Source organism: Tachysurus fulvidraco, chromosome 13 (genome assembly GCF_022655615.1).
Source record: "Tachysurus fulvidraco isolate hzauxx_2018 chromosome 13, HZAU_PFXX_2.0, whole genome shotgun sequence".
Classification (NCBI taxonomy): domain Eukaryota; kingdom Metazoa; phylum Chordata; class Actinopteri; order Siluriformes; family Bagridae; genus Tachysurus; species Tachysurus fulvidraco.
The window spans coordinates 13,102,035-13,115,300 of NC_062530.1; the positions used below are offsets into that span (position 1 = coordinate 13,102,035).

General features: G+C 39.9%; 1 protein-coding gene across 1 annotated transcript; it reads left to right on the top strand.

Annotated features, from left to right (window-relative positions):
* The first annotated feature begins 9,803 nt into the window (after positions 1 to 9,803).
* LOC113652767 (FERM domain-containing protein 5) lies at positions 9,804 to 11,789 on the top strand. Its single transcript, XM_027162042.2, has 2 exons — positions 9,804 to 10,163; positions 11,054 to 11,789. The coding sequence occupies exons 1-2, from the start codon at positions 9,932 to 9,934 to the stop codon at positions 11,611 to 11,613; spliced, it is 792 nt and encodes a 263-aa protein (XP_027017843.1). The 5' UTR covers positions 9,804 to 9,931; the 3' UTR covers positions 11,614 to 11,789.
* Positions 11,790 to 13,266: the final 1,477 nt, after the last annotated feature.

A 13,266-nucleotide genomic window follows, 5' to 3' on the forward strand; every position in this document is an offset into this window, starting at 1 on the left:
CAGTACACCAGTCACATGGTGAAAAAGCCACACAATGATAGGATGATAGGCTGGAAACAGCGCTCAATGAGAAGAAAAATACTAAAAGTAACGAGTCTGTTTTGAAAATATAAGAAGTAAAAAGTACAGATATTTGTGTAAAAATGTAATGAGTAAAAGTAAAAAGTTGTCTGAAAAATAAATAGTGAAGTAAAGTACTGATACCAGAAAAATTTACATAAGTAAAGTAACGAAGTATTTTTACTATTGTACAGCGCACATATACTAATGTTAAATAGTGCCCGCTTAGAGGCGGAGGGATTTCTGGGGGTAGCGTGTTCTGTTCTGTGTGTTTGACTGATGAAGGTTGTGGCCGGCGTGGCCGTTGTTAAATAAAGAGTAAACAGTCTGCTTACCTGTTTCCTTCCTCTCACCTTAATGCATGTCATACGCATATAATTACAAACGAAAATACTACATGGTGTCAGAAGTGGTCCAGTGCGCCGATTTTGTTTGCCGAAGTTAGACACGGACTTTTGCTAATTGCTAAGCCAACGTGGAGCGAGCAGGCTGCTACGCTTGGAAATGGTAAAGAGATGGATCAGTTTAAACTACTGTCCCCGCTCGTGTTAACGGCCAATATAAGCGAAAACTGGAGAAGATGGGAACAACGTTTCCAAATATACATGACTGGTAGTGGTGCTGCTGAAAAGGAAGCTAAAGTACAGGTCTTACTGCATGCACTCGGAGAGGATGCTCTCGATGTATACAACACGCTAAATATTGCACAGGCGGATGAAGCAGAACTAAATGTGGATGATATTTTATATGCATTCAAAACATTTTGCCAGCCAAAGAAAAACACTGTGTTTGAAAGACATCAGTTTTGGGCTCATCCCATGGCAGAGTCAGTTGCCATTGAGAAATATGTGACTTGAGAAGCAAGGACTGTGTATTCGGTGCATCAGAAAATGACATGATCAGAGACAAGATTGTATTCAGTTTAAATGAAACAAGGCTCAAAGAAAGGCTGTTAAGAGAGTCTGATCTCATGCTTGAGAGAGCGATTGATATCTGCAGAGCAGCGGAGACTGCCAAAGCACAAATACAAGCAATGAGTACTACGACACAAGAAAGAGCAATACATGCACTGCACAAGACCAAAGACAACCAACAGTGGAAACAAGGAAGAAAACCATTGGTACAAAGTGATAGCAAGAACTTAAAGGGTCAAGTGTGCAGGAAATGTGGAAAATCACATCAACCATGGCTTTGCCCAGCACTTGGAGTCGCGTGCCGAAAGTGTGGTAAGCTCAATCATTACGCAAAGATGTGTGAGTCTACAAAAGCAACACATAAGTTAAAAATGCATATTTTGAGCTCAGAAATAGATTCACTTTTCATTGGGACAGTGAACATAGACCACATGAGCGCTAAAAGAGACAATTCCTGGTATGCAGACATAGATGTAGGAAACATGTGTGTTAAGTTTAAGTTAGACACAGGAGCAGAAACAAATGTACTACCACAGGCGGTGTACAAAACACTGAGGAGCAAAGTCAAATGTGAAAAAAGGAATAAACCTGTGACTGAAACCGACAAATACAGTATTGGTGGCGTACGGTGGAGTTAAACTGAAACCAGAAGGAACAATCTCCCTGGAGTGCTCCAATGCTCAAACCAAATCCAACCAGCTGTTTTATGTGTCAAACCACTCAGACACAGCTATCCTAGGCAAGGATGCATGTGAAGCATTAGGTCTAATAAAAAGGATGGACATTGATACGCTCGCAGTCAAGTACCCAACTACAAAAGACGAGCTGCTAAAGCAATATGCAACTGTCTTTGAAGGACTTGGTGAGTTCTCAGGAGAACATCACATTCACATTGATCCTACAGTCACTCCTGTCATACATGGCTGCAGGAAATACTGTACCACTGGCAGTTATGGATAGACTGAGAGACACACTTGATGACCTGCTAAAAACTGATGTTATTGAACAAGTGATTGAGCCAACAACATGGGTCAATAGTCTTGTGATTACTGAAAAGAAAGACAAGAAGAATCTGAGGGTTTGCCTAGACCCTACTAACTTAAATAAGGCAATTTTGAGACAGAATTCTCAATTCCCACAGCAGATGAGGGGTTGTGCAAGCTTGCTGGTAAGAAAATCTTCATGGTGCTGGATGAGAAGGACGGCTATTGGTAAATAAAGCTTGACAAGGAGTCGTCACTATTGTGCACTTTCAACACGCCATGGGGACGCTATAGGTTTAAGCACCTTCCATTTGGGATTAAGTCGGCCAGTGAAGTGAGACTGTGAGACATTTGGGGACATCACGGGTGTTCATATAATTGCTGATGACATGATTATTGCTGCATCCACAGAAAATGAACATGACAAAATTCTGCAAAAAGTGATGATTAGAGCAAAAGAAGCTAACGTCAAATTCAACAAAGAGAAGATCCAATACAAGGTAAACAGTATCAAATACATGGGTCATGTTGTAACATCAGAGGGTGTCAAAGTTGACACTGCAAAAGTTAAGGCAGTTGTTGACATGCCATCCCCCACAGACAGACCTGCACTGCAACGCATGCTTGGGATGATCAAGTATCTCGCACAATACATACCCGGAGAAGCAACAGCCACAGCGCCACTGAGACAACTGCTGATCAAGGACAGTGTATGGCAATGGTAACATGAACATGAGGAAGCTGTAAAGAAACTAAAAAATGGTCTTGTAACAGCCACGGTTCTTAAATTCTTTGACCCAAAGAAAGCTGTCGTGATACAAGCAGATGCATCCAAGGACGGTTTAGGTGCATGTCTAATGCAAAAGGGACATCCTATTGCCTATGCATCCAGAGCTTTAACTGACACAAAGAAAAACTATGCACAGATAGAGAAGGAGCTTCTGGCTATCGTGTTTTCAGTGAAACGTTTTCATCAGTATGCCTATGGAGTCAAGGTTAATGTGCAGTCGGATCACAAACCTTTGGAAACAATCTTAAGAAAGCCACTTGGAACATCTCCGTCCAGACTTCAGCAGATGCTACTTCAGCTGCAACACTATGACCTGAATGTAATCTATACGCCAGGTAGAGAGCTACTGATAGCAGACACACTCTCACGAGCAACGACACATGAGCAACAGAGACAGGATGATATATTTGACGAAAAAGTGATCTATGCCCTTGAGCCAACAGAGGCCCTGAGCCCAGAGACTGATTCAGTTAAAGCATGAGACACAAAAGGTCGTCATGTTACAAATATTGCTGGACATTCACAGTCACGTTTGGCCACATCACAGAAAACAAGTTGACAAAAACGTGATACAGTACTGGCCTATTAGGCACTCGGTGTCAGTAAGAGAAGGAATAATGTTTGCGGGAGACAGAATTATTCTATACACTGGTATTGGCCAGGTATGACAAGAGACATTGAAAAAATGTCATGTGCAACATGCCAGCAGTTCCAGCCTCGCCATCAGAGGGAGCTGATGATCTCTCATGAAATCCCAGAGCTTCCTTGGCTGAAAGTAGGAGCTGACATATTCGAAATCGATGGTCACTCATTTCTTCTGGTTGTGGATTATTTTTCCAAATACCCGGAAGTACTAAACATCAGAGACAAGATTACACACACAGTTGTTTAACAAGATGAAATTGGTATTTGCCAGAATGGGTATACCTAAAGAGATTGTGTGCGACCATATGCCTTTTGCAAGCCAAGAAATGAGAAAGTTTGCAGTCAAATGGCCTGGCTGAGAGAACTGTGAAGACTGTTAAAGATCTGTTGAAGAAAGCCAAACAAACCAACACTGACCCATTTCTAGCTCTTCTAACTCTCAGGAACACACCTGTCACAGGTATGGGTTATTCTCCAGCACAACTGCTTATGGGCAGGGTCCTGAGAAGCACTTTACCCAGCTCAAGCACAGTGCTCCAGCCTGCAGTACCAACTAATGCACATTCTACTCTTCAGGACCTCCAAAGAAGACAGCGTGCTTATTACGACAGAGGCACAAAGAAACTTCCGTTGCTGCCGTCAGGTGGGACTGTTCACATGCAAAATGAACGAGGATGGCGTCCTGCTGTTGTCATGGCGACGCGTGCTGAACCGCGTTCCTACAACATAGTAACATCTTCAGGACAACAGTACAGACGCAACAGGAGACACCTGAGGAAGACACCTAACGACATTCAGGTGTACACTGAACCGGAGAGTCTTGAGGATGAGATAGACAGCACCCCGGTCGCTCCTACCCCGGACAGCACCCCGGTCGCTCCTGTGTTAAGCCAATGAGTGCATACAATACTGGGCTTGTGTTGTATATATATATATATATATATATATATATATATATATATATATATATATATATATATTGGTTGTGGACATATACATATGTATATATATATATATATATATATATATATATATATATATATATATATATATATATATATATATATATATATATATACATATGTATATGTCCACAACCAATATATATATATATATAAAGAGGGCATGGTAGAAATGCAATGGTATGCAATGGTTCATTTCAGTTTAAGTTTAATGTAACCCAGACTGATACACATTGAAATATTATTTCAGCCAAGTTACATTTTACATCTTATACATCTTCCCTGCTAAAGATAAGCTTTTGATTTTTTTTATTATAAGAAAGGAGGATGTAGTATATTGTACAGCGCACATATACTAATGTTAAATAGTGCCCGCTTAGAGGCGGAGGGATTTCTGGGGGTAGTGTGTGCTGTTCTGTGTGTTTGAAGGTTGTGGCCGGCGTGGCCGTTGTTAAAAAGAGAGTAAACAGTCTGCTTACCTGTTTCCTTCCTCTCACCTCGATGCATGTCATACGCATATAATTACAAACGAAAATACTACACTCCGTTACTTCCCACCACTGAACAAAACACAAAGTAACGGAAATGGAAACAAAAACACACACAATAAACATAAATGAACAACAACCAACCAAGTGAAAATGGGAACAGTATAAACATGACTACATCAGAACATGGCATATAGAAAAGGCAGGAGAACATGAGGGCAAGGGAAGCAAGACCCAAGAAACAGGTTACAAAATAAAAGACATAAAATACAGAACAACACATTAAACATATGTTACAGCAGGTTTAATTGAGTCTGTTTTATTTTTAGTATGGACCGAGGAGACCTAGTTGCCACTAAACAGGTATGTCATTATCTTGTAACAAAATGTCATTATTTTGTAACAATATTTTGTAACATTATTTTTGAAACAAAGTAATGTTTGCCCAAAGAATGGTGTTTAGCATTGTGGATACCATATCTAGCATTGCTTCTGCTAGCTTCAGTGGCTGAGGAAAAAGAGACTTTCCTGCTGCTCTGGGGTGCAGAAGGGGGTCATCGTCAGATGCTGGAGGTGGCGAGAGTGGTCTTGGCATGGCTGACGAGCTGCAGTCAGAATGAGGCGTCCTTTCATACAGCAGATTCTGGTAAGGAGAATACAGAGAAAAACATGCTGTTACTTCCACCCGTATCATGGCTTACCTCGTTCTGGCTGCAGAGCCTAGCCCTCTGCTGTCATTTTGCTGCCTGACCTTGCAATCTAATTTAGCGTTGCTGGCCTAGGTGCTTATCTTTTGCAAGTTGACAGCTGAACCCTTACTGCTTCATGCACTCCATGTGAGTAGGGGGTGAAGAAGGATTTTTCTGTTGTTTTAGTGCAGTGGTGCTTGTGCCACCATCACATATAACATATATTATAACAGGGAAGTTTAAATGAAAGACTGGAGTTAATAATCACACAATGGCATTTTACTGCTGTACATGATTCAATTCTATTTATTTGAAATATAAATACACAAAAGAAAAATTACAAAGTTTACATACAATCCCCATTGAGTAAGGTTGGGGCAATGTGGCAAGGAAAATTCCCTGAGATGTGAGCAGTTCCCAGCAGTCTCATAGGTCATGGGCTGTCTATGCAGAACTATTCCCAGCAGCAGTGTGAACTACCAAGCAACAAGTCTCCAACCAGATGTAGGGCATCAGGATAGATCAGGCAGGTCAAGAAAGAAGAATTATAGCTTGAGAGAGAGAGAGAGAGAGAGAGAGAGAGAGAGAGAGAGAGAGAGAATGGTAGAGAAATATTAGGTATGTTTCTAATTATGTGACTGTTAAAACATATGTACATAATGTGGAAAGTGCTGGTAGGGACTCACTTTGAAACCATAACTAGCTTTGAAAGCATAACTAAAATATAGAGAGGGTGATACAGACATGAGGGTTTCCTGTGGGGCTTTGTTAGAAAGAGCTCTGCCCTCTGCTGTAGCCTTTATTACTTGAAGTACCAACAAATATCCTGCATCTTTAAATGAAAGTAAGCACGGCAGATCATAAAACACCCAAAATTTTACAAAGGTACAGTGTTGCAAGATCATTCAGTGCCTTGTAGGTCAGAAATTGTATTTCAGAATCAGAATCAGGATCAGAAAGTGCTTTATTGCCATGCATGTTTTCACATGCGAGGAATTTGTTATAATGACAGAAGCTCTACAGTGTAGCAGAATGACATACACAACATAGACAAATTGTATGTACAAATGTCCGTGTGGAATGAGCGAGTGTGAAATGAGCATTTTATAATCAATGCATAATTTGGGAGCAAATGCAGTGTGTGGATAATATAGGAGTGATGTGTTTCTTATTTTTTGATTCTAGTTAGAACTTTAGCTGCTGCATTCTGAACTAAATGAAGCTTGAGCTTTAGTTTCTTTTATTGGGGCATGAGAAATCCACGGCCTATCTGTTATTCCAGGTACTGCGCCTCTGTCAGCCAAAGGTGGCACTTCTTGGGGTTGGCCTTAAGCCCAGCTTTCCGGAGGGCCCCCAGTATCTCTCTGAGATGGAGTATCTGGTCCACCCAGATGGTGGAGTGGATTATGATGATGTCAAGGAATGCTGCTGTGAAGGATTGATGGGGCCACAGCAAGATATCCATTAACCTCTGGAATGTCATTGGAGCCCCATGGAGGCCGAACGGGAGAATGGGCTGGCGGATTCCTCAATGATCCCATCTCAGCGCATTCTGTCCACTTCTCCTTCTAAAACCTGACAGCCTTAGGAACCCGGTACGGCCAATGTTTTACCACCACCCTGGGGGCATCTTGATCTCATGGAGAACTAGCTGGGTAAGGGGTGGATGAGAAGATGTTGGCATGTTGGTCCACCGCCTCAACGAGATCCTGTTGCTGGGTTGGGGATAGGTCCGCCACCCATGGGACCAAGGTACACTTGGTGGAGTCTGCAATGAGATAGCAAAAGCAGACATTGCAACCTCGGGTTCCCACCATTTCTTAAGCAGGTAATATGATTTGGGTCTCGGCATTCTTAACTGGCTGCTGCAGGTGGTAATTCATGGGCTCACCCTTTTGAGAACGGTGTAGGGGCCTTTCCACTTGGCTAAGAACGTGTCTGCCACATTGGGAATGAGAAAGAGGACCTGATTGCCAGGGAAGAATTTGGTAGATCCATGCCTACCTGTTAAAAAGGGGACACCAATAATGGGCAGCAGTATCAATGGAAGCAGGCTTAGTTGGCAATGTTTGTTGACATTGGGGGCAGCACTGGCAGAAGTTGTTCACTTTGGCATTCATGCCAGGCCACACAAACCTGTCATGGAGCTTCTCATGGGTGTTTTAGGCTCCAGGTGGCCTCCCAGCTGATGAGAGTTGGCCCGGTGCATAAGCAGCTGTTTTGGAACTTCGGACCAGCAGTGGCACAGCCTATTGTCCTTCTGCTCCCAGCCAAAGCTGACTTTACGGGTGACCTGCTAAAACATGGTAGAGTGGGGGATATCTAGGGGCTAAGCCTGCTCACCGAAGACATGCACCCCACTTGAACCCATAGTGGCCGGGGTTGATTTCATTTGGGATGCGGTTTTAGTTATGCTGTCTTAGCTAGTTTTGCCGGAATCCTTGTCTGCACTTTGCACATAATGTACATTGCCATCACCTGAGTACAATCATACCTAACCATTTTTTCCGATATCTCTCTCTCTCTCTCTCTCTCTCTCTCTCTCTCTCTCTCTCTCTCTCTCTGTTGAGCTATACATATATTCAAATTCAATTTTCAAAATGGAAAAAAGGAAATAAATATATATATATATGATAAGAAAAAATAAGAATAAAAAATAATAAATTAATTAAAATATTAATTTAAAATACTATATACAGTATCTCACAGTTGTGATTACACAACTTCTTTGGTCAACCATGGCGAGGCCTGTTTTGAGTAGAACCATTCCTGTTAAACTGCTGTGTGGTCTTGGCCAGCCGTGCTGCAGCTCAGTTTCAGGGTCTTGGCAATCTTCTTATAGCCTCCACCATCAGTATGTAAAGCAACAATTCTTTTTTCAGATGCTCAGAGAGTTCTTTGCCATGAGGTGCCATGTTGAACTTCTTCAGTGTTGTCACATGAAAAGATATAATAAAATATTTACAAAAATGTGATGAGTGTACTCAGTTCTGTATGATACTGATCTATATCTATGTATATATGCCACTCCCGAGCTTCCAGTGTTCTAAGTTCCTAGTCTGATTGTCTCTTCTTACATAGCTACTTTGTCAATCCTGACGTTCTACCCTGGTTAAAGTCTCATCGCTCTGTTTTCACCCTGCCATATGGTCAGCTAGTGATTCATTGCAGTGGATGCCTGGAAAATATCCTGCCTTCTTTGGTTTCTCTCAAGGTTTCTTCCTTATATCATCTCAGGGAGTTTTTCTTTGCCACTGTCCTCTGGCTTGCTCATTACGGATGGATGTTAGAAAATACATAGTATTTTAAATTTTAATCAATATTTTAAAATGTATTTTAAACTTCAAATGTGTGCATTCATTTACTTATTTTTATTTTTGTTCTTATTTTGTTTCTTACTAGTGACTCATTGCTGTTAATGCCCAGAAAATATCCTGCCTTCTTTGGTTACTCTCAAGGTTTCTTACTTATATCATCTCAGGGAGTTTTCCCCTTAGTTTATTTCACTTTTATAAAGTATCGTAGAATTGCATTTTTCCATTTACATTATTTACTGTCCAGTGTCACCCAAATGAGGATGAGTTTTACATTTTAAATTAATTTTAAACTTTAATTGCATATATCAATTAATTTATTTTTTATCCTTATTTTTTCTTCTTATTATTATGTTTTTATTTCTTTTCTCTCTCTCTTCTGTTTCCATACTTCTGTAAAGCTGCTCTGATTCAATGGAAATTGTTAAAAGCGCTATATAAAAAAAACATTATTTAAATTTGAAATTGAATTATATTTCAGATAATGTTTCAATGTTTTAATTAAATTGTAGGAAAATATGATATTCTTGATATTAAGATGTTTTTCCTACTGAACTTCTTTGCTTCCAAACAGTCAAAACACACACAGCACAGGGAAGCTGCAATCTGAGCTTTGTTGCAGAGAAACAGGTGTTTGTGTCATTCAAAAATCTGCTAAAGTGCCAACATGTGCTAAAGCAATGTACACAAGCACCTCCTGAACATGCCTGTTTCTGAACCAGTTCTCAAGCCTCTAGATATGAAAAGCACATCTCACTATAGGTTTATTGTTTTTTTATTTTAACCTGTTTATACATAACCTGAATTAGTGTAACTCTTGTTCAGTGTTTAGAGTAAGACTAAGTTAAGTGAGAGCAGCATATATCCAATACATGCTGACACCTTATCTTCCTGGAGTATTAATATCCAGCAGTCTGAAAATAGCTGAAAACTCACTTTCCATTTAAGTCATTGGCTGTGTGGAAACAGAGAGGACAGATCTTGTTGTGTGAGCCCCTGTTTGGAAGCACCCTTCTTTGCCTCATCTCACTCAACCCTGGCACAACGCATACAGTTTGTGCCTGTAGGCATTTCTTCTGTAGCACTATGGTTAAGTGCCTGATCCGCATCAGCACCAGGGTAAACGTGCATCTGCGCATGATTAACCACTGTTACCGGGATGTGAAAGTGCGTGTACTCAGCCTGGGGCCGCGCCTGTTGGGGAAGGCCCTGGGGGTGCTGCCACTTTACCCAGCTATTACAAGTCACCAGGAGCCTCTGCCGGCTTTTCATTTGCCTACTGTACCACAACCATCTGTACTATCCAGCAGAAGCTCAGGTGCAGTGTGTTTTTCTTTTTGCTTTGCATGCAGTATTGTAACACTTTTATGTGTCCTCAATGTGTGGCTTGAAATTAATTCTTGGTAGATATGCTGATTTTTGTATATTAAATGCTGGAATCTGGTATTTTAATAAACATGTTTGTTTGGCTTGGTAAACATGAATGTTGGTAATGTATAGTAGCCTAATTACTATACATTAGACACAATTATTATTAATTATGCACAGATATCAGAATTAACCATTGTCCTTCACACTGACAGGGATGGTTGTGAAAATTCTGTTGTATTCTACAAACACCAGTTCCAGTGAAGTTGGGACATTGTGTAAAGATGTAAATAAAAACAGTATTGTTTGACATGCAAATCCTTTTTGACCGTTATAATATACCACAAAGACAAAATATTTAATGTTCAAACTGATAAACTTTATTGCTTTTTGCAAATATTCATTCATTTTAAATTGTTGCCTGCAACATAAAAAAGAGAACCTCCCAAAAGAGCTGGGACAGTGGTAACAAAAGACAGAAAAAGAGAAAGTAGAGGAATGCTCAAAAAACACCTGTTTGGAACATTAGACAGTTGAAAAAGTTTATTGGAAACAGGCGAGTGTCATGATTGGGTATAAAATGAGCAAACTGAACTAGTTTAATCTATTTCAGCTATGGGCTTCTCCCTAATCTTTGATAATGAACAGAATGCAAACGAGTGTACCAGTTTCTGATATTGAGTTTTATGAACCTAATATAATATTATCTATCCAGCTTCAGCTCCTAACACCTACCTGTTATTTGTTTATTCATTTTACAGCTTTTGTGGAATTTCCAGTATTCCAATATATTTTCAAAATTTCCCAGAATGTCCCATTCCTTCTTTCTTTTTTCCCCAGGCCTAGAATCACTGAGGGACAGTACACACTCTGTACCAGTGCATTCCATCTCACATAGTGATTCATTCATACTTCATTCCTACAGCCATGTGATTGAGTACAGCAACGATGGAGAAGCAATTGCTAAGGACAACTGCAGCACAATAGATGGTGTTCTACCTACACCAGTGGCCGAGCTCACAGCACATCATGCTAATGACATTCCCTATAACACTCTGGACAAAAAGGAGGCTAAGCAAAGTACAACAGCTTTGAGAGACCCAGGTGAACCACAAACAACTGAAAGCATTGAGATGGTGGTTCCTGTCATCAGAGAAGTGGAATGCTTGAACAAGTTTGTTCTAAGCATTCTCAGTTTGCTTGGTGTAACCACTGGACTCCTTTTTGTTTTGCTCCTCTGTCTTCTAATTATCATAGAGTCTGATCTGGATGTTGCCTTATTGTGTGATATCCGCCAAACACCCGAGTTTAAGCAATTTCATTATGGATACTTTTGTCCCCTCCGGCGGTGGTTTGCCTGTAAGCTGCACTGGATGGGGGGGCTTCTTATTAACAAATAAGCATAAAAATGAGTGAATCAAAAGAAATATGCACATATAGTGGCACATTTCATAGAATATTTATTTTATATATATATAACATAAAAAATCATATTTAATAGCAATAAAGTAATAAAAATGATTTATATTTGAATTAAATAAATATTGTTACTTCTTAATGTTACTTCTCTATCTATCTATCTATCTATCTATCTATCTATCTATCTATCTATCTATATATATATATATATATATATATATATATATATATATATATATATATATATATATATATATATATACACATAATGGCATGCCATAATAGTTTAGGAAATTATTCATGAGAGACTTGAATGAAAAGTCAGAATATATTGAATGAAAAATTTGAATATATTGAATGAGTCCTGCACCTGATTTCTTGTACTTTAGGCAGAATGACTGAGTCAGCGATAAACTTATTTGCTGCAATTTTAAGAAATTAAGAGATGTTTAACACGTTTAACAGTGCGTGTACTGCCCAAAGTGGTGCCGTAAACCACAATAGTGTCGGACTACGGATGAAGAAATGTATTCGCTAAATTTCGTAAATTTCACCAAGGAAGGTGAAGGAAGGTTTCCCCTATTTACATAACTAACAGACACGGATCAAGATCATTAATTTAGATCTCTCTTTGTGTTCACTACACTACTGTCTCCATATTGTCTGATGCTAGGTAGGTGGGTTAATATGGGTTTGTAATAACCGATTTGGTTGTAAATTGTAAATGTTATTTCAGTCAGGACCACTTCGTAATTGAAGGTTAGCGAGCATACAGTTAGTGTTGGCGGAATGGTTCTGTTCTGGGAGAATTTTCCCACGCGCCTGTCCGTGCGCATGCATGGACGGGGCGGGGAGGCAGCGCTAGAGAATGAATAGACCCCCCCAGCTCAGAATCAGAACCGAAATTGCGCGAGGTGCGATTTTTTTACGTGAAGAATTTAATCGGCGCTGGCGACAGGTTCTGGCTGGAGGGGTCGGGGACGGAGGAGGGTGTTAGATCGCAGCGATGCGTAGGTGCGCTCAAAGGCGAGGATTTAAAGGAGGGAAATTACGGAAGTAGTGCTGAATTGGTGCGCCTTGTGGACAGCTGATTAGCAGCTGATGCAGCTTACTGCGTGGCCTGACGCGATGCTTGATTGTTATAAACTTTCAAATTACACTAGGTCATCTCACTGTATCCAAATGACAGATATTTGTCACCAGTCTTGCATGACTTTTCCAATACTTCAGGCATATTGTGTCTTACAACTGTCTTACAATATATTCAGAATCCATTCAATATATTTAGGATTCATTTAACATATTCAGAATCCAGAGAGAGAGAGAAGTAACATTAAATTAATTGTAATATGAAGTTTTTCATTACTTCATTTCTAATTATCATGTATTTATTTCAACAAGAACTGTTATGCCAATTGTTCAAATGAATTTGGAAAAAAGAAGGGATTTCCCTCATTTCAATATGTATTTGTACAATGTATTGTGGGGTGCTATATCTTAAAAATACAACTCAATCACTGATGAAAAAAAGCAGCAATTCATGTAACAATTCACTTTGGTTCACATGTGGTTCAAGAAGTGGACTATCAGTGACTTTTTAAAGGTTGATACTAATCAATAAATAATATTTGTGT